At 40.1% G+C, this 24,528-nt stretch overlaps 1 protein-coding gene across 4 annotated transcripts in view; it reads left to right on the plus strand.

Moving 5' to 3' along the window:
• Window positions 1-24,528, plus strand: part of syne2a (spectrin repeat containing, nuclear envelope 2a) — a 132,118-nt gene that overhangs the window by 36,634 nt on the left and 70,956 nt on the right. For all 4 annotated transcript variants that reach the window (XM_065257168.1, XM_065257171.1, XM_065257169.1 and 1 more), the window contains exons 38-39: window positions 7-456; window positions 1,365-23,948. In XM_065257168.1, the coding sequence (XP_065113240.1) occupies window positions 7-456; window positions 1,365-23,948 (23,034 nt within the window). The remainder of the gene's footprint in view (window positions 1-6; window positions 457-1,364; window positions 23,949-24,528) is intronic.

Consider the following 24,528-nt stretch of genomic DNA (forward strand, 5'->3'; position numbering starts at 1 on the left):
TATCAGGGCTTATCAGAGCAGCTGCAAGTGGAAGCAGAGCAATCAGATGCTGTGCTGCAACAGATTGGACTTCTGGCCAGCATTGCAGGTCCAGAAAACTTGCAGGCACTGGTTAAAGATGGGACTCAACTCCAAGAAAGCATCTGCAGAACCAGAGATCTGATCATGGAGAAAACAGAGTGGGCGATGAATCCCAACAGGCCCAAAGATCTTCACATGGCCCGAGAACAAATCAAGCCTCAGTCTGAAACAACACAAGACCATCCACCAGAAGATACTCAGCCTGGGGATGCTCAGGGTCCACAATCTCAGTCTCACATCAAAATAGTGGAACAGTCACACAAACAGCATGATGATCTCACTTTTATGGACTTTGAACAGCAGGCTGGCACCTGGACCAGTGATCTACAGGCTTATGCTGATGAGGACACTTTTAAAAGATTCGGAGCAATAAAGGTAATTTTCTTGTAGTGGTTCATTTTGTTCTTTGCGGGCTTTGAAGTACCTTGAACTGGAATATGACGTAGTGTTGTCAGAAATAATTTTTAGTTTCGAGGACTAGAATCAATTTGTTTCTAGGAAACTAGTCATAAGGTGCATTTTACATTGCCTGTTAATGGTGATCCTCAATTCCATTTCAGTCCATCATACAGTAAGAGGAACATCTGACGCACTAAGGAAAATTAATTTTTCAATAGCTGACATTATCTGGGCTGCAGGTTTATATAAGTTTTTATGTGCACATGAGGCTTTGATATAATTTTGGCTAAAACTTAAGTTTGCTACCGCACAGTCATGATGATGATAAGGTGTTGTGGGTGTTTGCCATGATTGGCAGGGTGTTCCTAACTTCTAAATCTAACTTAAGCAATAGTAATATCACATCAACACTACTAACATTTTATTTGCTTTGGATAAACGTGTCTGCCAAATGCATAAATGTAAATGTTTGCTATCCATATTACCTAAAGCATATATAACAGTAACGTTAATAAGATGTGAAATGACATTGGAGTGTAAGAGAAAGAAACACAGTCTCTGATTGTTTCTTGATAGACAAACACTTGGTTCTCTTTTAATGGGTCAAGCTCTGGGTGCATCAGGGGTAAAGTCACTGAGGACATAGACAAACTGTTTACCGCTGTGAGATTTGCACAGAATGACTCTGTTCTAGCTAAATCCAGCTCAGTTTGTGAATGTCAAAGCTTATCTTTTAGCAGTGTTATCTTAATTATTATGCTCAATTCTGGTTGATGGCTTCCTAATTACTATCCTAATAGGTCCCTAATTATCAACAAATCCTTTGAAATTATTATACCATTTTAACATTGTAAGTAGTAGTAACTTTTTTATTTGTTTTGCAGGTGGACATGGATGTAATTGATTCACATGCATTACCGACAGACAGCTGCAATCAGCCAGGGCAGCCAACAGAATGTAGAAGCCCCCAAAAAACTGAAGTTCAGGACCCTAAAAGCTGCTTTTCAGAAAAGGACAATGTGATATCAGGAATTTCTAAATCAGAGGAGGGCAGTATTGAAGATCGAGGAGAGCCAGCACAAAAGCAGACTGCACTTTTCCTGCTGAAAGCCTCTGAGGACGTGGACACTAAAATCGGAAAAGATGAGAAGCCACATCAACCTGCTATAGAAGGGCAAAGTACAGGCGTAATTGCAGACACATCAGGCCAAATGGAATTGAGTACTGGAGAAGGCAGTGATTTGGGTTGTGTAGTTCACCAGCATGATTTCTCAATGGTGGAGAGTCATGCAGATGAGGTTACCAATGACTTAACCACATGGACACTTGTCAAAAAGCGTAGGAAGAATAGAAAATCACCTGGGACTGACCATTCTGACAATGTTAGTAGCAGAGATTTGAAAACTTCTAATTCAAAAGATAAGAAGACAGGTAAAGCAGAATCATTTTCAACATCTGAGGTAAGGCTAAAGGTCACAACAGATACATCACTGAATGTGTCTTCAAGTTCTAGTCAGTCAAACACTCTAGTGTCTTTGGCTACCGACAGAGAACTTCCAGGAGTAATAAGCTCCAACCAGAAAGATACCTTAAATCTCATACCAATAGAAATGAGAGATAGACATTCAGAGATAGTTAGTGTCACTGATACTAGAGCTGCCCAAACTAATGTCATATATCACAGTCCTCCAGATGATCTGGCCTTAACAACAGTGGAATCTGTGCAGTTAATACACACAAAAGCCTCAAAATCAATGCCAACAAATCCTTCAGATTTTGCGAGTACAGAGTTTAAAACACGCGTTTCTACAACACTTGTGTCAGAGCCAAAACTCTGCATTACTTCCTGTAATCCACTCAACCCTGTAACTCTGCCGGCTATTCTTGCCACAGAACTGGAATCAGATCTTACCAAATCCAACCAAAACCTACTGGCACAAGGTTCCCTAGATTCTGCAACAAAATTGGATGAAACTTCAATCATCCGTGATGAAACCGCAGAGACAACAGAGATTAATTTGAAAGAAGACAAGTACTGTGTTGATGTCACTACAGATAAAGAACATGCTGTAACAAGCTCTTCTGATGAAACGCCAACAAAGAAGATGGACAATATTTCCTTGGGCACTGATCTTTTTTCATCAGATGTTCATTCTCATTTAGATATCAAGAGTCAACACAGCCCTGGCCAACCTGAAGTCGTGCAGCCTGAAAAAGTCCTTTTAGAAAAGGAAGAAGTGTCATCAGGTATCCCAGAATCAGAGATGGTTAATATTGGAGATCAGGCAGTCATCCAATTAGAACAGATGGAAATAGATATCCAGCTAAAAACCTCTGAAATTATGGAGATTGACTTTAGAAAAGGTAAAAAAGAGGAGCCAACCACAGAAGGCCAACATGCAGTGATACATGTAGACACATCGAGCTGGATAGATGTCCATAGAACAGATGACAGGGATTTGGGGTCTGTGGTTCACCAGCATGAAGAGGAGGTTACCAGTGACAAATCCACAAATGTCACTCCACTGTATGACATTGATGATAGGATTAAAAAAATCATGCCCACAAGAACACAAGATGTATTGCCTACATCTGAATCAGCACAACAAGCAGTAATAGATGTGGAGAACATCCCTCCTGAACAGGATACAAATAATGAGCAGTTCATATCTAGATATGAAGAAATGGATCAAACTGAACCAGTAATGAAAAAGTCCACTGACAATACAGGTGAGGAATCAAGTGGAACCTCTGAAACCCCAAAGATTGTCTTTACTGCAGAATTGGGCTCAGATTTTAAACAGATCTCACTTGAACAAAAATTTCCAGATTCAGAAAAACAATTACATTCTGTTTCAGATGATAAGCTTGATGCGAACATCCACCCTGTCAGTGTTGACTTTAATCAGGTAGATTTTGGTCCTATGCCTAAGAAGGACTCATCAACTGAACCTATGGCTGTTTACCCAGAGAACGAAGAAGATACAAAAAATGTTAAGAAAGTATGTACTATAATTTTGGATGTTGATCCAACAACATTACCACCAAATCAATCACTTCATCTGACACAACATCAGGATCCCAAAGAGTCTGCCCACACCAGTGACTTCTCTTATTCAGATATCAAGAGTCAAGAGAGAAGTTCCTCTGGCTCTAGGAAACCTGATGGCCAAGAACTTGAAAGAAGACTTTTAGACAAGAGTGATGATAATTTCGAACTTCAGGATGAAAAAGGTGATGTCAGTTCTATGCCTCAGAAGGACTCATCAACTGAACCTTTGGCTGTTTACCCAGAGAACGAAGAAGATACCAAAAATGTTAAGAAAGTATGTACTATAATTTTGGATGTTGATCCAACAGCATTACCACCACATCAATCACTTCATCTGACACAATTTCAGGATCCCAAAGAGTCTGTCCACACCAGTGACTTCTCTTATTCAGATATAAAGAGTCAAAAGAGAAGTTCTTCTGGCTCTAGGAAACCTGATGGGCAAGAACTAGAAAGAAGACTTTTAGACAAGAGTGATGATAATTTCCAACCTCAGGATGAAAAAGGTATAATTTCATTTGTGGAATCAGTACAGCCTGAACCGGGGCAAGCAACACTTATGCAACTAAAAACACCTGATTTTATTGAGACTGACATTAGAAGAAGTGAAAATGAGAAGTCACATCAGCTGATTGTCAAAAGCCAACACACAATCATAAATACAGACACGTCAAGTCCACAGGGAGATTTTGCTTCCGACCCTGATTTCAGACTCAAGCCTGAGAAAGCCTCAACGTCATTACCATCAGATACTTATCAGCCACTGGAGCCAATGCAATGTGTGGAACCTGAAGATGAACCAACTTATTCAGATGAACACAGAAGCTCAAGGGGGACTGGGAAACCTAAAGTTTCAAATCCTGAAAGGGCTCTTTCAGGAAATAATGATATGACATCAAGATTTTCTGATACGGGCATGAGTAATATTGAAGCACAAGATGACATTAAACAAGTATGGAGAGAAAGACTAATTTATTTTAAACCCTCTGAGGGCATGGAGAGTGACATTAGAGAAGGTGAAAAAAAGGAGCATTATCATCTAACTAGAGACATCCAACCCACAAAAACAGATACATCAAGTCAAATAGATGTCCAGACTGGAGAGGTCAAGGATGCGGTATCTGGGGTTCACCAGCATGATGTCATAATAGTGGAGAGACATGAGAAGGACATCACCAGTGACGAAACTACAAATGCACCAGACAATGCAGAACTAGACTCAGATTTTAATTATCTCAAACATATTCCACTGGCACAAAGTTTCCCAGATTCCAAAAAACAATTAACTACTGTTTCAGATGATCAGCTAGATGAGAAAATTGACAGTGTTAACTCTACTCAAGGAGATTTTGGTCCTATTTTTGCTGTCAGTTCTAAACCAGAGAATGACTCAACTAACCCCGTGGCTGCATACCCAGAAAATAAAAATAATGTAAAAACTGAAACTGAAAAGAAAGTATTTACCATCTTTTTGGATGTTGATCCACCTACATTACCATCTGATCGATCACTGCACCTGACACAATTTGAAGATCCGGATGACTTTACCCAGACAGGTGAATTCTCACATTCAGATGTCAAGACTCAACAAAGAATTTCTTCTGCCACCGGAGAAACTAATGGACAGAGGCCTGAAAGTGACCTTTCAGACAAGAGTAAAGAGAAATCAAAAGTGTCTGAATCAAGCAATGATCAATTTGAAGCTCAAGATAAAAAAGATGTTATTCCATTTGAGGAATCGGTACAGCCTGCAGAGAGGCAAACAACACTTTGTCGACTTAAAATACTAGATAATGCAGAGACTGATATTAGAAAAAATGAAAATGAGGATCCACCTCAGCTCATTGTAGAATGCCAACATGAAGTCAATAATACAGGGACATCAAGTCAAATGGATATCCAAACTGAAGAACACAGTGCACAGTTAGGCTCTTTGCTTCACCAGTGTGATGTCAAAGTAGTTAATGAGGATGAAGTTGCTAGTGATAAAAGCAAACATGCTCAAAACAATGAATTTTCAGATGAAGCAAACAAACCAATAGAAAAGACTCCAAATATTGGTAAGGGTAAAAAGAAGAAAAATAAATCTACTAGCAAGGCACAGACACTCAGTGTAAGTAGCAGAAAGCTGGAGACACCAAGTTGTAAACGTGAAAGCACAACTGACTCAGAATTCCTTCAACCCCCTGAGATAAATCTACAGGACACTACAGATACTTCACTGACAGTGTCTTTAGAAACGAGTCAGTCAAACCCTGAAATTATGTTGAATGTCATACAGGATGATACCATAAATTTCCTACAGTCAGAGATTAAAGAGCAACATTCAGAGATGGTTAGCATCTCTCATGCTGTAGCTGGCCATACTAATGTCACAGATGGACATTCTCTAGATGGTGTTACATTAAAAGAAGTGACATCTGTACAGTTGGTACAAACAGACACATCAGAATTAATAGCAACTGATGCTTCAGATTTTGTGATATTTGAGTGTACAACGCAAATTCCTACCACACCCAGCTCAGAAAAACTTGAAAATGATGGGGAAGCACAGAGAACATGTCAGGACACAGGTGAGCAGGAGCTTTTATCTGTATCTCTGGAGAGGAGTGAAACAGGATCTGTTATAGAAGAACATGACAGAGATTCTTCTGATGGTACAGATTTGAAACTTAGTGTCAGCCATGACTTGTTCAGTGTCGATTCATTCGTCCCTGAAAGCCCAATGGCTGTTCTTGCCACAAAACAGGACTCTGACCAGAACTCACTGTCAAAAGGTGATTCAGCAACAAAATATGATGATACTTCAGTTGTTCATGATGAAACCACAAAGACATTGAAGACAGAAACCTTTATCAAGGTGAAAACCTCTGTGGACATGGAGGTAGACATTGGAAAAAACAAAAAACAGAAGCCTAAACAACCATCTACAGAAGGCCTAGAGAGTGGTGAAACTGAACCTAAAGAAAGAAAAGATGATCGTCAACCTACTGATGGTGCAGGTGTGGAATCAATTGAAACCCCTGAAACTCAAACTCCCGATTTCATTGAGACTGACATTAGAAAGAGTGAAAATGAGAAGTCACATCAGCTGATTGTCAAAAGCCAACATACAATCATAAATACAAATAAATCAAGTATACAGGGAGATTTTGCTTCCAACCCTGATTTCAGACCCAAACCTGAGAAAGACTCTTCAGCTCAAAAATTGGCAAAGAAAGTATTTACCATGTTTTCAGATTTTTTTTCACCTAAATTAGCATCAGGCAGTAATCAGCCACTGCAATCACAAGACTCTCACACAAATGAACCAACTCATTCAGAAATTAACAATGAACACAGAAGCTCAAGTGGGACAGGGAAACCTGAGGTCCCAAACTGCGAAAGAACTCTTTCTAAAAGTGATGATATGATATCAAGTTTTTCTGAAACAGGGACGGGTAATATTGAAGCTCAGGCTGACATTGAACAAGGATGGAGTGAAAGACTTGACATCATGGAGAAGATGAGAGAAGGTGAAAAAGAGGAGCCTCATCATTTGACTGTAGAAGTCCAACTTGCAACCACAAAAAGAGACACATCAAGCCAAATAGATGTCCAGACTGGAGAGGACAGTGATGCAGTATCTGGGGTTCACCAGCATGATGTCACAGTAATGGAGAGACATGAGAAGGATGTTACCAGTGACAAAACCACAAATGCACCAGACAGTGCAGAACTAGACTCAGATCATAATGATCTCATACATATTCCACTGGCACAAAGTTTCCCAGATTCCAAAAAACAAATAAATACTGTTTCCGATGATCAGCTAGATAAGATCATTCCTAGTGTTGACTCTACCCAAGGAGATGTTGGTCCTGAATTTGATGTCAGTTTTAAACCAGAGAAAGACTCATCATCTGACCCTATGGCAAATGTTGGTAAGGGTAAAAAGAAGAATAGGAAATCTCCTGGCAAAGCACAGACAACCAATGATAGTTGTAGAAAGATAGATGATACTATGAATCTAATACATTCAGAAATTAAAGAGAAACATTCAGAGATGGTTAGCATCTCTCATGTTCTAGCTGGCCATACTGGTGCTAAAGACAACATTGAACAAGGGTGGAGTGAAAGACTTATCTATTTTAAAACCCCTGACATCATGGAGAGTGACATTAGAGAAGGTGAAAAAGAAGAGCCTCATCATCTGACTGAAGAAGTCCAACATGCAACCACAAAAAGAGACACATCGAGCCAAATAAATGTCCAGACTGAAGAGGACAGTGATGCGGTATCTGGGGTTCACCAGCATGATGTCACAGTAGTGGAGAGACATGAGAAAGATTTCACCAGTGACAAAACCACAAATGCACCAGACAGTGCAGAACTAGACCCAGATCTTAATAATCTTAGACATATTCCACTGGCACAAAGTTTCCCAGATTCCAAAAAACAAATAAGTACTGTTTCTGATGATCATCTTGATAAGATCATTCCTAGTGTTGACTCTACCCAAGGAGATGTTGGTCCTGAATTTGATGTCAGTTTTAAACCAGAGAAAGACTCATCATCTGTCCCTATGGCAAATGTTGATAAGATTAAAAAGAAGAACAGGAAATCTCCTGGCAAAGCACAGACAAGCAATGATAATAGTAGAAAGATGAAGACACCTAGTTGTAATCGTGAGAGCACACCTGACTCAGATTGCCTTCAAACCCCTGAGATAAAGCTACAGGACACTACAGATACTTCACTGACTTTGTCTTTAGAAACGAGTCAGTCAAACCCTGAAATGTCAGTGAATACCATTCAGGATGATAACACAAATCTCCTACAGTCAGAAATTAAAGAACAACATTCAGAGATGGTTAGCATCTCTCATGCTGTAGCTGGCCATACTAGTGCTCAAGAAGACATTGAACAAAGATGGAAAGAAAGACTTATCTATTTTAAAACCTCTGAGGGCATGGAGAGTGACATTAGAGAAGGTAAAGAAGAGGATCCTCATCATCTGACTGAAGAAGTCCAACATGCAACCACAAAAACAGATACATCTAGCCAAATAGATGTCCAGACTGAAGCAGTCAGTGATGCTGTATCTGGGGTTCACCAGCATGATGTCACAGTAGTGGAGAGACATGAGAAGGCAAATGTTGGTAAGGGTAAAAAGAAGAACAGGAAATCTGGCAAAGCACAGACAAGCAATGATAGTAGTAGAAAGATGAAGACACCTAGTTGCTATCGTGAGAGCACATCTGACTCCGATTGCATTCAAACCCCTGAGATAAAGCTACAGGACACTACAGATACTTCACTGACTTTGTCTTTAGAAACGAGTCAGTCAAACCCTGAAATGTCAGTTAATACCATTCAGGATGATACTATGAATCTAATACATTCAGAAATTAAAGAGAAACATTCAGAGATGGTTAGCATCTCTCATGTTCTAGCTGGCCATACTGGTGCACAAGACAACATTGAACAAGGATGGAGTGAAAGACTTATCTATTTTAAAACCCCTGACATCATGGAGAGCGACATTAAAGAAGGTGAAAAAGAGGAGCCTCATCATCTGACTGAAGAAGTCCAACATGCAACCACAAAAAGAGACACATCAAGCCAAATAAATGTCCAGACTGGAGAGGTCAATGATGCGGTATCTGGGGTTCACCAGCATGATGTCACAGTAGTGGAGAGACATGAGAAGGACGTCACCAGTGACAAAACCACAAATGCACCATACAGTGCAGAACTAGACTCAGATCTTAATAATCTTACACATATTCCACTGACACAAGGTTTCCCAGATTCCAAAAAACAAATAAATACTGTTTCCGATGATCAGCTAGATAAGATCATTCCTAGTGTTGACTCTACCCAAGGAGATGTTGGTCTTGAATTTGATGTCAGTTTTAAACCAGAGAAAGATTCATCATCTGACCCTATGGCAATTGTTGATAAGGGTAAAAAGAAGAACAGAAAATCTCCTGGCAAAGCACAGACAAGCAATGATAGTAGTACAAAGATGAAGACACCTAGTTGTAATCGTGAGAGCACACCTGACTCAGATTGCCTTCAAACCCCTGAGATAAAGCTACAGGACACTACAGATACTTCACTGACTTTGTCTTTAGAAACGAGTCAGTCAAACCCTGACATGTCAGTGAATACCATTCAGGATGATAACACGAATCTCCTACAGTCAGAAATTAAAGAGAAACATTCAGAGATGGTTAGCATCTCTCATGCTGTAGCTGGCCATACTAGTGCTCAAGAAGACATTGAACAAAGATGGAAAGAAATACTTATCTATTTTAAAACCTCTGAGGGCATGGAGAGTTACATTAGAGAAGGTGAAGAAGAGGATCCTCATCATCTGACTGAAGAAGTCCAACATGCAACCACAAAAACAGATACATCTAGCCAAATAGATGTCCAGACTGAAGCAGTCAGTGATGCAGTATCTGGGGTTCACCAGCATGATGTCACAGTAGTGGAGAGACATGAGAAGGATGTCACCAGTGACAAAACCACAAATGCACCAGACAGTGCAGAACTAGACTCAGATCTTAATGTCAACCATATTCCACTGGCACAAAGTTTCCCAGATTCCAAAAAACAAATAAATACTGTTTTAGATGTTCAGCTAGATGAGATCATTCCTAGTGTTGACTCTACCCAAGGAGATGTTGGTTCTGAATTTGATGTCAGTTTTAAACCAGAGAAAGACTCATCATCTTACCCTATGTCAAATGTTGGTAAGGGTAAAAAGAAGAACAGGAAATCTCCTGGCAAAGCACAGACAAGCAATGATAGTAGTAGAAAGATAAAGACACCTAGTTGTAATCGTGAGAGCACACCTGACTCAGATTGCCTTCAAACCCCTGAGATAAAGCTACAGGACACTACAGATACTTCACTGACTTTGTCTTTAGAAACTAGTCAGTCAAACCCTGAAATGTCAGTGGATACCATTCAGGATGATACTATGAATCTAATACATTCAGAAATTAAAGAGAAACATTCAGAGATGGTTAGCATCTCTCATGTTCTAGCTGGCCATTCTTGTGCTCAAGACAACATTGAACAAGGATGGAGTGAAAGACTTATCTATTTTAAAACCCCTGACATCATGGAGGGTGACATTAGAGAAGGTGAAAAAGAGGAGCCTCATCATCTGACTGAAGAAGTCCAACATGCAACCACAAAAAGAGACACATCAAGCCAAATAGATGTCCAGACTGAAGCGGTCAGTGATGCTGTATCTGGGGTTCACCAGCATGATGTCACAGTAGTGGAGAGACATGAGAAGGACGTCACCAGTGACAAAACCACAAATGAACCAGACAGTGCAGAACTAGACTCAGATCTTAAAAATCTTAGACATATTCCACTGACACAAGGTTTCCCAGATTCCAAAAAGCAAATAGATACTGTTTCCGATGATCAGCTAGATAAGATCATTCCTAGTGTTGACTCTACCCAAGGAGATGTTGGTCCTGATTTTGATGTCAGTCTTAAACCAGAGAAGGACTCATCATCTGACCCTATGGCAAATGTTGGTAAGGGTAAAAAGAAGAATAGGAAATCTCCTGGAAAAGTGCAAACAAGCAATGATAGTAGCAGTGTTAGTAACATCTCTCATGATGTAGCAGTGACTAATGTCACAGATGGACATTCTCCAGATGGTGTTACATTACCAGAAGTGAAATCTGTACAGTTGGTACAAACAGACACATCAAAATTAGTAGCAACTAATGCTCCAGATTTTGTGATATTTGAGGGTACATCGCAATTTCCTACCACACCCAGCTCAGAGTCAAAACGCAACAATGATGGGGAAGCACAAAGAACAACACAACAATGGCAGGTCACAGGTGAGCAGAAGCTCATGTCTGTATCTCTAGAGAGGAATGAAACAGGATATGTAACAAGAGAAGATGATAGAGCTGATTGTAGACAATATCAGCTGATTGTAGAAGGCCAACATACAATCATAGGTACAGAAACATCTACCCAAATGGATGTCCACATTGGAGGAGAAAGTGATTTAGACTCCTTGCTTCACAATAGTGATGTCACAATGTCACATGAGGATGACGTTGCTGTTGACAAAAACAAATATGCACAAGATAAAAAGTCTGATGAAGCAAACAAAGCACTAGAAAAGTCAACAAATGTTGCCAAGGGTAAAAAGAAGAGGAAGACATCTGGCAAAGATCAGACAAACAGTGTTAGTAGTACAGAGACACAAAGTTGTGAACATAAGAGCACACCTGACTCAAAATCCCTTCAAACCTCTGAGGTTAAGCTACTTGACAAAGATGGCGAAGCACAGAGAACAACCCAAGCAGTTGAACCTTTGACTGTATATCCAGAGAGTGAAGTTGCAAGACCTGAAACTGCAAAGAAAGCATTTACTATAATCTTGGATGTTGATTCACATACATTACCATCAGATAAGTCGTTGGATTTGACAAAATTTGAGGCTTCTAAAGACCCTGCCTGTACAGGTGATTTATCTCAGTCAGAAATCAAGAAGCAAAGTTCTGCAGACACGAGGAAACCTGAAGACCAAACGCTTGAAAATGACATCACAGACATGAGTGATGTGAAATCAAAAATCTCTGAATCAGACACTGAAAATGTTGAAGTTCAAGATGAAAATTGTGAAAATCCATTTGTGGAAGCGGTACAGCCTGAAGAGAGACAAACTACATTTATCCAACTAGAAACACCTAATGTTATGGAAGTTGACATCAGAGGAAATGAAAAGTCACATCAGCTGATTGTAGAAGGTAAATATACAATCATAAGTACAGAAACATCTACCCAAATGAATGTCCACATTGGAGGAGAAAGTGATTTAGGCTCCTTGCTTCACCAGAGTGATGTCACGATGTCGCATGAGGATGATGTTGCTGGTGACAAATATGCACAAGATAAAAAGTCTGATGAAGAAAACAAAGCACTAGAAAAGTCAACAAATGTTGCCAAGGGTAAAAAGAAGAGCAGGAAGACACCTGGCAAAGATCAGACAAGCAGTGCTAGTAGTAGAAAGACACAAAGTTGTAAACATAAAAGCACACATGACTCAGAATGCCTTACCTCTGAGGTAAAGCTACTTGACAAAGATGGCGAAGCACAGAGAACAACCCACCTATGGCAGGAGCCCATGTCTGTTTCAATAGAGAGGAAAGAAACAGGAGCTGTTATAGAGGGTGACACTGAATCTAAGGGTGGTACAGATTTGAAATTAAGTGTCAGCCATGACTCTTCCATTGTCAGTGAACTCCCCCCTGAAAGCCCAATAGCTGTTCCTGACCAGACATCACTGTCACAAAGTGTGCCAGATACTTCAACAAAACGTGAAGATGCTTCAGATGCTCATGATGAAACACATATCCTGCTGAAAACCTTTAAGGTCATCGAGGTTGACATTAGAAAAAGTGAGAAAAAGGAGTTCCGAGAGTCGACTATAGAAGGCCAAAAGATGGATGCAAGTGGACCTGTAGTAAGTAAAGTTGACAAAGAACTCACTGGTGGCACGGGTGTAAAATCAAATGCAACTTCTGAAACCCCAACACCTGCGTTTACTGCAGAACTACACACAGATCTTAGCAATCTTGAACAGGTGCCAATGACACAAAGTGTCTCAGATTCTATAAAACAATTACATAATGTTTTAGATGATCAGCTAGATGAGAACATCCACACTGATACTGCTGATTCTGCTCATGGAGATGTTGGTCATCTACTTGTTGTCAGTCCTAAACCTGAGGAGTTATCAGTTGAGCCTTTGGCTGTATATCCAGAGAGTGAAGTTGCAAGGCCTGAAACTGCAAAGAAAACATTTACTATAATCTTGGATGTTGATTCACATACATTACCATCATATCAGTCGCTGGATTTGACTAAATTTGAGGCTTCTGAGGACCCTGCCTGTACAGGTGAATTATCTCAGTCAGATATCAAGAAGCAACCCAAAAGTTCTGTAGACACGAGGAAACCTGAAGACCAAACACTTGAAAGTGACATCACAGACATGAGTGATGTGAAATCAAAAATCTCTGAATCGGGCACTGAAAATGTTGAAGTTCAAGATGTAGATGCATTTGTGGAATCGGTACAGCCTGAAGGGAGGCAAACTACATTTATCCAACTAGAAACACCCAATGTTATGGAAGTTGACATCAGTGGAAATGAAAAGTCACATCAGCTGATTGTAGAAGGCCAACATACAATCATAAGTACAGAAACATCTACCCAAATGGATGTCCACATTGGAGGAGAAAGTGATTTAGGCTCCTTGCTTCACCAGAGTGATGTCACGATGTTGCATGAGGATGACGTTGCTGGTGACAAAAACAAATATGCACAAGATAAAAAGTCTGATGAAGCAAACAAAGCACTAGAAAAGTCAACAAATGTTGCCAAGGGTAAAAAGAAGAGGAAGACATCTGGCAAAGATCAGACAAGCAGTGTTAGTAGTAGAGAGACACAAAGTTGTAAACATAAGAGCACACCTTACTCGGAATCCCTTCAAACCTCTGATGTAAAGCTACTTGACAAAGATGGCGAAGCACAGAGAACAACCCAAGCAGTTGAACCTTTGACTGTATATCCAGAGAGTGAAGTTGCAAGACCTGATACTGTAAAGAAAGCATTTAATATAATTTTGGATGTTGATTCACATTCTTTACCATCAGATCAGTCGTTGGATTTGACAAAATTTGAGGCTTCTGAAGATCCTGCCTGTAGAGGTGAATTATCTCAGTCAGAAATCAAGAAGCAAAGTTCTGTAGACACAAGGAAACCTGAAGACCAAAAGCTTGAAAGTGACATCACAGACATGAGTAATGTGAAATTAAAAATCTCTGAATCAGACACTGAAATTGTTGAAGTTCAAGATGAAAATGGTGTAAATGCATTTGTGGAAGCGGTACAGCCTGAAGAGAGACAAACTACATTTATCCAGCTAGAAACACTTAATGTTATGGAAGTTGACATCAGAGGAAATGAAAAGTCACATCAGCTGATTAGAGAAGGTCAACATACAATCATAAGTACAGAAACATCTACCCAAATGGATGTCCACATTGGAGGAGAAAGTGATTTAGGCTCCTTGCTTCACCAGAGTGATGTCACGATGTCGCATAAAGATGACGTTGCTGGTGACAAAAACAAATATGCAGAAGATAAAAAGTCTGATGAAGCAAACAAAGCACTAGACAAGTCAACAAATGTTGCCAAGGGTAAAAAGAAGAGCAGGAAGACACCTGGCAAAGACCAGACAAGCAGTGTTAGTAGTAGAAAGACACAAAGTTGTAAACATAAGAGCACACATGACTCAGAATACCTTACCTCTGAGGTAAAGCTACTTGACAAAGATGGCGAAGCACAGAGAACAACCCACCTATGGCAGGAGCCCATGTCTGTTTCAATAGAGAGGAAAGAAACAGGAGCTGTTATAGAGGGTGACACTGAATCTAAGGGTGGTACAGATTTGAAATTAAGTGTCAGCCATGACTCTTCCATTGTCAGTGAACTCCCCCCTGAAAGCCCAATAGCTGTTCCTGACCAGACATCACTGTCACAAAGTGTGCCAGATACTTCAACAAAACGTGAAGATGCTTCAGATGCTCATGATGAAACACATATCCTGCTGAAAACCTTTAAGGTCATCGAGGTTGACATTAGAAAAAGTGAGAAAAAGGAGTTCCGAGAGTCGACTATAGAAGGCCAAAAGATGGATGCAAGTGGACCTGTAGTAAGTAAAGTTGACAAAGAACCCACTGGTGGCACGGGTGTAAAATCAAATGCAACTTCTGAAACCCCAACGCCTGCGTTTACTGCAGAACTACACACAGATCTTAGCAATCTTGAACAGGTGCCAATGACACAAAGTGTCTCAGATTCTATAAAACAATTACATAATGTTTTAGATGATCAGCTAGATGAGAACATCCACACTGATACTGCTGAGACTGCTCATGGAGATGTTGGTCATCTACTTGTTGTCAGTCCTAAACCTGAGGAGTTATCAGTTGAGCCTTTGGCTGTATATCCAGAGAGTGAAGTTGCAAGGCCTGAAACTGCAAAGAAAGCATTTACTATAATCTTGGATGTTGATTCACATACATTACCATCATATCACTCGCTGGATTTGACTAAATTTGAGGCTTCTGAAGACCCTGCCTGTACAGGTGAATTATCTCAGTCAGATACCAAGAAGCAACACAAAAGTTCTGCAGACACTAGGAAACCTGAAGACCAAACACTTGAAAGTGACATTTCAGACATGAGTGATGTGAAATTAAAAACCTCTGAATCAGGCACTGAAAATGTTGAAGGTCAAGATGTAGATGCATTTGTGGAATCGGTACAGCCTGAAGGGAGGCAAACTACATTTATCCAACTAGAAACACCCAATGTTATGGAAGTTGACATCAGTGGAAATGAAAAGTCACATCAGCTGATTGTAGAAGGCCAACATACAATCATAAGTACAGAAACATCTACCCAAATGGATGTCCACATTGGAGGAGAAAGTGATTTAGGCTCCTTGCTTCACCAGAGTGATGTCACAATGTCTCATGAGGATGACGTTGCTGTTGACAAAAACAAATATGCACAAGATAAAAAGTCTGATGAAGCAAACAAAGCACTAGAAAAGTCAACAAATGTTGCCAAGGGTAAAAAGAAGAGGAAGACATCTGGCAAAGATCAGACAAGCACTGTTAGTAGTAGAGAGACACAAAGTTGTAAACATAAGAGCACACCTAACTCGGAATCCCTTCAAACCTCTGATGTAAAGCTACTTGACAAAGATGGCAAAGCACAGAGAACAACCCAAGCAGTTGAACCTTTGACTGTATATCCAGAGAGTGAAGTTGCAAGACCTGATACTGCAAAGAAAGCATTTAATATAATTTTGGATGTTGATTCACATTCATTACCATCAGATCAGTCGTTGGATTTGACAAAATTTGAGGCTTCTGAAGATCCTGCCTGTAGAGGTGAATTATCTCAGTCAGAAATCAAGAAGCAAAGTTCTGTAGACACTAGGAAACCTGAAGACCAAAAGCTTGAAAGTGACATCACAGACATGAGTAATGTGAAATCAAAAATCTCTGAATCAGACACTGAAATTGTTGAAGTTCAAGATGAAAATGGTTTAAATGCATTTGTGGAAGCGGTACAGCCTGAAGAGAGACAAACTAAATTTATCCAACTAGAAACACCTAATGTTATGGAAGTTGACATCAGTGGGAATGAAAAGTCACATCAGCTGATTGTAAAAGGTCAACATACAATCATAAGTACAGAAATATCTACCCAAATGGATGTCCACATTGGAGGAGAAAGTGATTTAGGCTCCTTGCTTCACCAGAGGGATGTCACGATGTCGCATAAAGATGACATTGCTGGTGACAAAAACAAATATGCAGAAGATAAAAAGTCTGATGAAGCAAACAAAGCACTAGACAAGTCAACAAATGTTGCCAAGGGTAAAAAGAAGAGCAGGAAGACACCTGGCAAAGATCAGACAAGCAGTGTTAGTAGTAGAAAGACACAAAGTTGTAAACATAAGAGCACACATGACTCAGAATGCCTTTCCTCTGAGGTAAAGCTACTTGACAAAGATGGCGAAGCACAGAGAACAACCCACCTATGGCAGGAGTCCATGTCTGTTTCTCTAGAGAGGAAAGAAACAGGAGCTGTTATAGATGGTGACACGGAATCTAAGGGTGGTACAGATTTGAAATTAAGTGTCAGCCATGACTTTTCCAGTGTCCGTGAACTCACCCCTGAAAGCCCAATAGCTGTTCCTGACCAGACATCACTGTCACAAGGTGTGCCAGATACTTCAACAAAATGTGAAGATACTTCAGATGTTCATGATGAAACACCTATCCTGCTGAAAACCTTTGAGGTGATAGAGGTTGACATTAGAAAAAGTGAGAAAAAGGAGTTCCAAGAGTCGACTATAGAAGGCCAAAAGATGGATGCAAGTGGACCTGTAGTAAGTAAAGTTGACAAAGAACCCACTGGTGGCACGGGTGTAAAATCAAATGCAACTTCTGAAACCCCAACGCCTGCGTTTACTGCAGAACTACACACAGATCTTAGCAATCTTGAACAGGTGCCAATGACACAAAGTGTCTCAGATTCTATAAAACAATTACATAATGTTTTAGATGATCAGCTAGATGAGAACATCCACACTGATACTGCTGAGACTGCTCATGGAGATGTTGGTCATCTACTTGTTGTCAGTCCTAAACCTGAGGAGTTATCAGTTGAGCCTTTGGTTGTATATCCAGGGAGTGAAGTTGCAATGCCTGAAACTGCAAAGAAAGCATTTACTATAATCTTGGATGTTGATTCACATACATTACCATCAGATCAGTCGCTGGATTTGACTAAATTTGAGGCTTCTGAATACCCTGCCTGTACAGGTGAATTATCTCAGTCAGATATCAAGAAGCAACACAAAAGTTCTGCAGACACGAGGAAACCTGAAGACCAATCACTTGAAAGTTACATCACAGACATTAATGATGTGGAATTAAAAATCTCTGAATCAGGCACTGAAAATGTTGAAGTTCAAGATGTAGATGCATTTGTGAAATCGGTACAGCCTGAAGGGAGGCAAACTACATTTATCCAACTAGAAACACCCAATGTTATGGAAGTTGAAATCAGTGGAAATGAAAAGTCACATCAGCTGATTGTAGAAGGCCAACATACAATCATAAGTACAGAAACATCTACCCAAATGGATGTCCACATTGGAGGAGAAAGTGATTTAGGCTCCTTGCTTCACCAGAGTGATGTCACGATGTCGCATCAGGATGACGTTGCTGGTGACAAAAACAAATATGCAGAAGATAAAAAGTCTGATGAAGCAAACAAAGCACTAGACAAGTCAACAAATGTTGCCAAGGGTAAAAAGAAGAGCAGGAAGACACCTGGCAAAGATCAGACAAGCAGTGTTAGTAGTAGAAAGACACAAAGCTGTAAACATAAGATCACACCTTACTCAGAATGCCTTACCTCTGAGGTAAAGCTACTTGACAAAGATGGCGAAGCACAGAGAACAACCCACCTATGGCAGGAGTCCATGTCTGATTCTCTAGAGAGGAAAGAAACAGGAGCTGTTATAGAGGGTGATACTGAATCTAAGGGTGGTACAGATTTGAAATTAAGTGTCAGCCATGACTTTTCCAGTGTCAGTCAACTCACCCCTGAAAGCCCAATAGCTGTTCCTGACATAGAACTGGACTCTGGCCAGACATCACTGTCACAAGGTGTGCCAGATTCTGCAACAAAATGTGAAGATGCTTCAGATGTTCATGATGAAACACCTATCCTGCTGAAAACCTTTGAGGTGATAGAGGTTGACATTAGAAAAAATGAGAAAAAGGAGTTCCAAGAGTCGACTATAGAAGGCCAAAAGATGGAAGAAAGTGGACTTGTAGTAAGTGAAGTTGACAAAGAACCCACTGATGGCACTGGTGTAAAATCAAATGCAACTTCTGAAACCCCAACACCTGTGTTTACTGCAGAACTAAACACTGATTTTAGCAATCTTGAACAGGTCCCAATGGCACAAAGTTTCTCAGATTCTACAAAACAATTACATAATGTTTCAGATAATCAGCTTGATGAGAACATCCACACTGATACTGTTAAGACTGCTCAGGGAGATTTTGTTACTGAACTTGTTGTCAGTCCTAAATCTGAGGAGTTATCAGTTGAGCCTTTGGCTGTATATTCAGAGAGTGAAGTTGCAAGAGCTGATACTGCAAAGGAAGCATTTACTATGATCTCGGATGTTGATTCACAAACATTACCATCAGATCATATGGATTTGACCAAATTTGAGGCTTCTGAAGACCCTGCCCGTACAGGTGAATTATTTCAGTCAGATATCAAGAAGCAACACAAAAGTTCTGCAGACACTAGTAAACCTGAAGACCAAACGCTTGAAAGTGACATTTCAGACACGAGTGATGTGAAATCAAAAATCTCTGAATCAGGCACTGAAAATTTTAAAGTTCAAGACAAAAGTGGTGTAAATGCATTTGTGGAATCAGAACAGCCTGAAGACAGGCAAACTACATTTATTCAACTAGAAACACCCAATGTTATGGAAGTTGACATTAGAAGAAATGAAAAGTCAAATCAGCTGATTGTAGAAGGTCAACATACAATCATAAGTACAGAAATATCTACTCAAATTGATGTCCACATTGGAGGAGAAAGTGATTTAGGCTCCTTGCTTCACCAGAGTGATGTCACGATATCGCATGAGGATGACGTTGCTGGTGACAAAAACAAATATGCACAAAATAAAAAGTCTGATGAAGCAAACAAAGCACTAGAAAAGTCAACAAATGTTGCCAAGGGTAAAAAGAAGAGCAGGAAGACACCTGGCAAAGATCAGACAAGCAGTGTTAGTAGTAGAAAGACACACAGTTGTAAACATAAGAGCACACGTGACTCAGAATCCTTTCAAACTTCTGAGGTTAAGCTACTTGACAAAGATGGCGAAGCACAGAGAACAACCCAACCATGGCAGGAGTCCATGTCTGTTTCTCCAGAGAGGAAAGAAACAGTAGCTATAATAGATGGTGGCACAGAATCTACTGTTGGTTCAGATTTGAAATTAAGTGTCAGCCATGACTTTTCCAGTGCCTGTCAACTCATCCCTGAAAGCCCAATGGCTGTTCTTGACACAGAACTGGACTCTGACCAGAGCTCACTGATAAAAGGTGTGCCAGATACTGCAACAAAATGTGACAATACTTCAGATGTTCATGATGAAACACCTATCCCACTGAAAACCTTTGAGGTCATAGAGATTGACATTAGAAAAAGTGAGAAAGAGGAGTTCCAAGAGTCGACTACAGAATGCCAAAAGATAGATGAAAGTGGACCTGTAGTAAGTAAAGTTGACAAAGAACCCACTGATGGCACAGGTGTAAAATCAAATGCAACTTCTGAAACCCCAACGCCTGTGTTTACTGCAGAACTAAACACAGATCTTAGCAATCTTGAACAGGTCCCAATGGCACAAAGTTTCTCAGATTTGGAAAAACAATTACATAATGTTTCAGATGATCAGCTTGATGAGAACATCCACACTGATACTGTTGAGACTGCTCAGGTAGATTTGGCTCCTGATCTTGTTGTCAGTCCTAAACCTAAGGAATTATCAGTTGAGCTTTTGGCTGTATATCCAGAGAGTGAAGTTGCAAGACCTGATACTGCAAAGAAAGCATTTACTATAATCTCGGATGTTGATTCACATACATTACCATCAGATCAGTTGCTGGATTTGACAATATTTGAGGCTTCGGAAGACCCTGCCCGTACATGTGAATTATATCATTCAGATATCAAGAAGCAACACAAAAGTTCTGCAGACACTAGGAAACCTGAAGACCAAACGGTTGAAAGTGACATCACAGACATGAGTAATGTGAAATCAAAAATCTCTGAATCAGACACTGAAAATGTTGAAGTTCAAGATGAAAATGGTGTAAATGCATTTGTGGAAGCGGTACAGCCTGAAGAGAGACAAACTACATTTATCCAACTAGAAACACCCAATGTTATGGAAGTTGACATCAGAGGAAATGAAAAGTCACATCAGCTGATTGTAGAAGGTCAACATACAATCATAAGTACAGAAACATCTACCCAAATGGATGTCCACATTGGAGAAGAAAGTGATTTAGGCCCCTTGCTTAACCAGAGTGATGTCACGATGTCGCATGAGGATGAGGTTGCTGGTGACAAAAACAAATATGCACAAGATAAAAAGTCTGATGAAGCAAACAAAGCACTAGAAAAGTCAACAAATGTTGCCAAGGGTAAAAAGAAGAGCAGGAAGACACCTGGCAAAGATCAGACAAGCAGTGTTAGTAGTAGAAAGACACAAAGCTGTAAACATAAGAGCACACATGACTCGGAATGCCTTACCTCTGAGGTAAAGCTACTTGACAAAGATGGCGAAGCACAGAGAACAACCCGCCTATGGCAGGAGTCCATGTCTGTTTCTCTAGAGAGGAAAGAAACAGGAGCTGTTATAGAGGGTGATACTGAATCTAAGGGTGGTACAGATTTGAAATTAAGTGTCAGCGATGACTTTTCCAGTGTCAGTCAACTCACCCCTGAAAGCCCAATAGCTGTTCCTGACATAGAACTGGACTCTGGCCAGACATCACTGTCACAAGGTGTGCCAGATACTGCAACAAAATGTGAAGATGCTTCAGATGTTCATGATGAAACACCTATCCTGCTGAAAACCTTTGAGGTGATAGAGGTTGACATTAGAAAAAGTGAGAAAAAGGAGTTCCGAGAGTCGACTATAGAAGGCCAAAAGATGGAAGAAAGTGGACCTGTAGTAAGTGAAGTTGACAAAGAACCCACTGATGGCACTGGTGTAAAATCAAATGCAACTTCTGAAACCCCAACACCTGTGTTTACCGCAGAACTAAACACTGATTTTAGCAATCTTGAACAGGTCCCAATGGCACAAAGTTTCTCAGATTCTACAAAACAATTACATAATGTTTTAGATGATCAGCTAGATGAGAACATCCACACTGATACTGTTAAGACTGCTCAGGGAGATTTTGTTCCTGAACTTGTTGTCAGTCCTAAATCTGAGGAGTTATCAGTTGAGCCTTTGGCTGTATATTCAGAGAGTGAAGTTGCAAGAGCTGATACTGCAAAGGAAGTATTTACTATGATCTCGGATGTTGATTCACATACATTACCATCAGATCATATGGATTTGACCAAATTTGAGGCTTCTGAAGACCCTGCCCGTACAGGTGAATTATCTCAGTCAGATATCAAGAAGCAACACAAAAGTTCTGCAGACACTAGGAAACCTGAAGACCAAACGCTTGAAAGTGACATTTCAGACACGAGTGATGTGAAATCAAAAATCTCTGCATCAGACACTGAAAATTTTGAAGTTCAAGACAAAAATTGTGTAAATGCATTTGTGGAATCAGAACAGCCTGAAGACAGGCAAACTACATTTATTCAACTAGAAACACCCAATGTTATGGAAGTTGACATCAGAAGAAATGAAAAGTCACATCAGCTGATTGTAGAAGGTCAACATACAATCATAAGTACAGAAATATCTACTCAAATGGATGTCCACATTGGAGGAGAAAGTGATTTAGGCTCCTTGCTTCACCAGAGTGATGTCACGATATTGCATGAGGATGACGTTGCTGGTGACAAAAACAAATATGCACAAAATAAAAAGTCTGATGAAGCAAACAAAGCACTAGAAAAGTCAACAAATGTTGCCAAGGGTAAAAAGAAGAGCAGGAAGACACCTGGCAAAGATCAGACAAGCAGTGTTAGTAGTAGAGAGACACACAGTTGTAAACATAAGAGCACACGTGACTCAGAATCCTTTCAAACTTCTGTGGTTAAGCTACTTGACAAAGATGGCGAAGCACAGAGAACAACCCAACCATGGCAGGAGTCCATGTCTGTTTCTCTAGAGAGGAAAGAAACAGTAGCTATAATAGATGGTGGCACAGAATCTACTGTTGGTACAGATTTGAAATTAAGTGTCAGCCATGACTTTTCCAGTGCCTGTCAACTCATCCCTGAAAGCCCAATGGCTGTTCTTGACACAGAACTGGACATTGACCAGAGCTCACTGATAAAAGGTGTGCCAGATACTGCAACAAAATGTGACAATACTTCAGATGTTCATGATGAAACACCTATCCCACTGAAAACCTTTGAGGTCATAGAGATTGACATTAGATTAAGTGAGAAAAAGGAGTTCCAAGAGTCGACTACAGAATGCCAAAAGATAGATGAAAGTGGACCTGTAGTAAGTAAAGTTGACAAAGAACCCACTGATGGCACAGGTGCAACTTCTGAAACCCCAACGCCTGTGTTTACTGCAGAACTAAACACAGATCTTAGCAATCTTGAACAGGTCCCAATGGCACAAAGTTTCTCAGATTTGGAAAAACAATTACATAATGTTTCAGATGATCAGCTTGATGAGAACATCCACACTGATACTGTTGAGACTGCTCAGGTAGATTTGGCTCCTGATCTTGTTGTCAGTCCTAAACCTGAGGAATTATCAGTTGAGCTTTTGGCTGTATATCCAGAGAGTGAAGTTGCAAGACCTGATACTGCAAAGAAAGCATTTACTATAATCTCGGATGTTGATTCACATACATTACCATCAGATCAGTTGCTGGATTTGACAATATTTGAGGCTTCGGAAGACCCTGCCCGTACATGTGAATTATATCATTCAGATATCAAGAAGCAACACAAAAGTTCTGCAGACACTAGGAAACCTGAAGACCAAACACTTGAAAGTGACATCACAGACATGAGTGATGTGAAATCAAAAATGCAGGTAAGACTCAGGTTTTATAATACTATAATATGTTCGTAGATATTGAAGAAACATGCTAAGTAACATGTAACTTCCCGGATAGTCTACTGTTTTAGGTGAAAATGTAAAGTGTTAATCCATGGACACTCAAACGGCTGATCTTACTCACAACACACCAAGAGAGGGCGGAGTTTAGTGTGCACTACACAGATTTAACAAATTAAAAATGATACGTCACTGAATTAACAATTGAATCAACCTGGGTCTGAGATAGCAGATTTCACCCTTCCCAAAAAGCCTCGGCATAACAAATGTAAAGAATTAGCCTTAGCCTAACTTTCAGGTTAAAGTTCAAAGCTTTCCATCATAAGTTGCGCTCCTGCAGGTGTCTAACAACCCATGTGAGCATTGGGTCTGAGAAGGAAGGGGCAGGGAGTAAACAATGTTTTGAATTTAGACTGCGGTACCAAGTTTAACCTCAGATGTCAATATCACATACTGCTCTTTTAATGGTTTACTCTTTATTTTTCCTGTGTTGATCCACACCTAAATGATTTTTCTTCCTTTGGAACAGTGATGTTCATTAAATGTACCTTGTTTA

The sequence above is a fragment of the Paramisgurnus dabryanus genome, chromosome 12, assembly GCF_030506205.2.
Source record: "Paramisgurnus dabryanus chromosome 12, PD_genome_1.1, whole genome shotgun sequence".
NCBI classification, from domain to species: Eukaryota; Metazoa; Chordata; class Actinopteri; order Cypriniformes; family Cobitidae; genus Paramisgurnus; species Paramisgurnus dabryanus.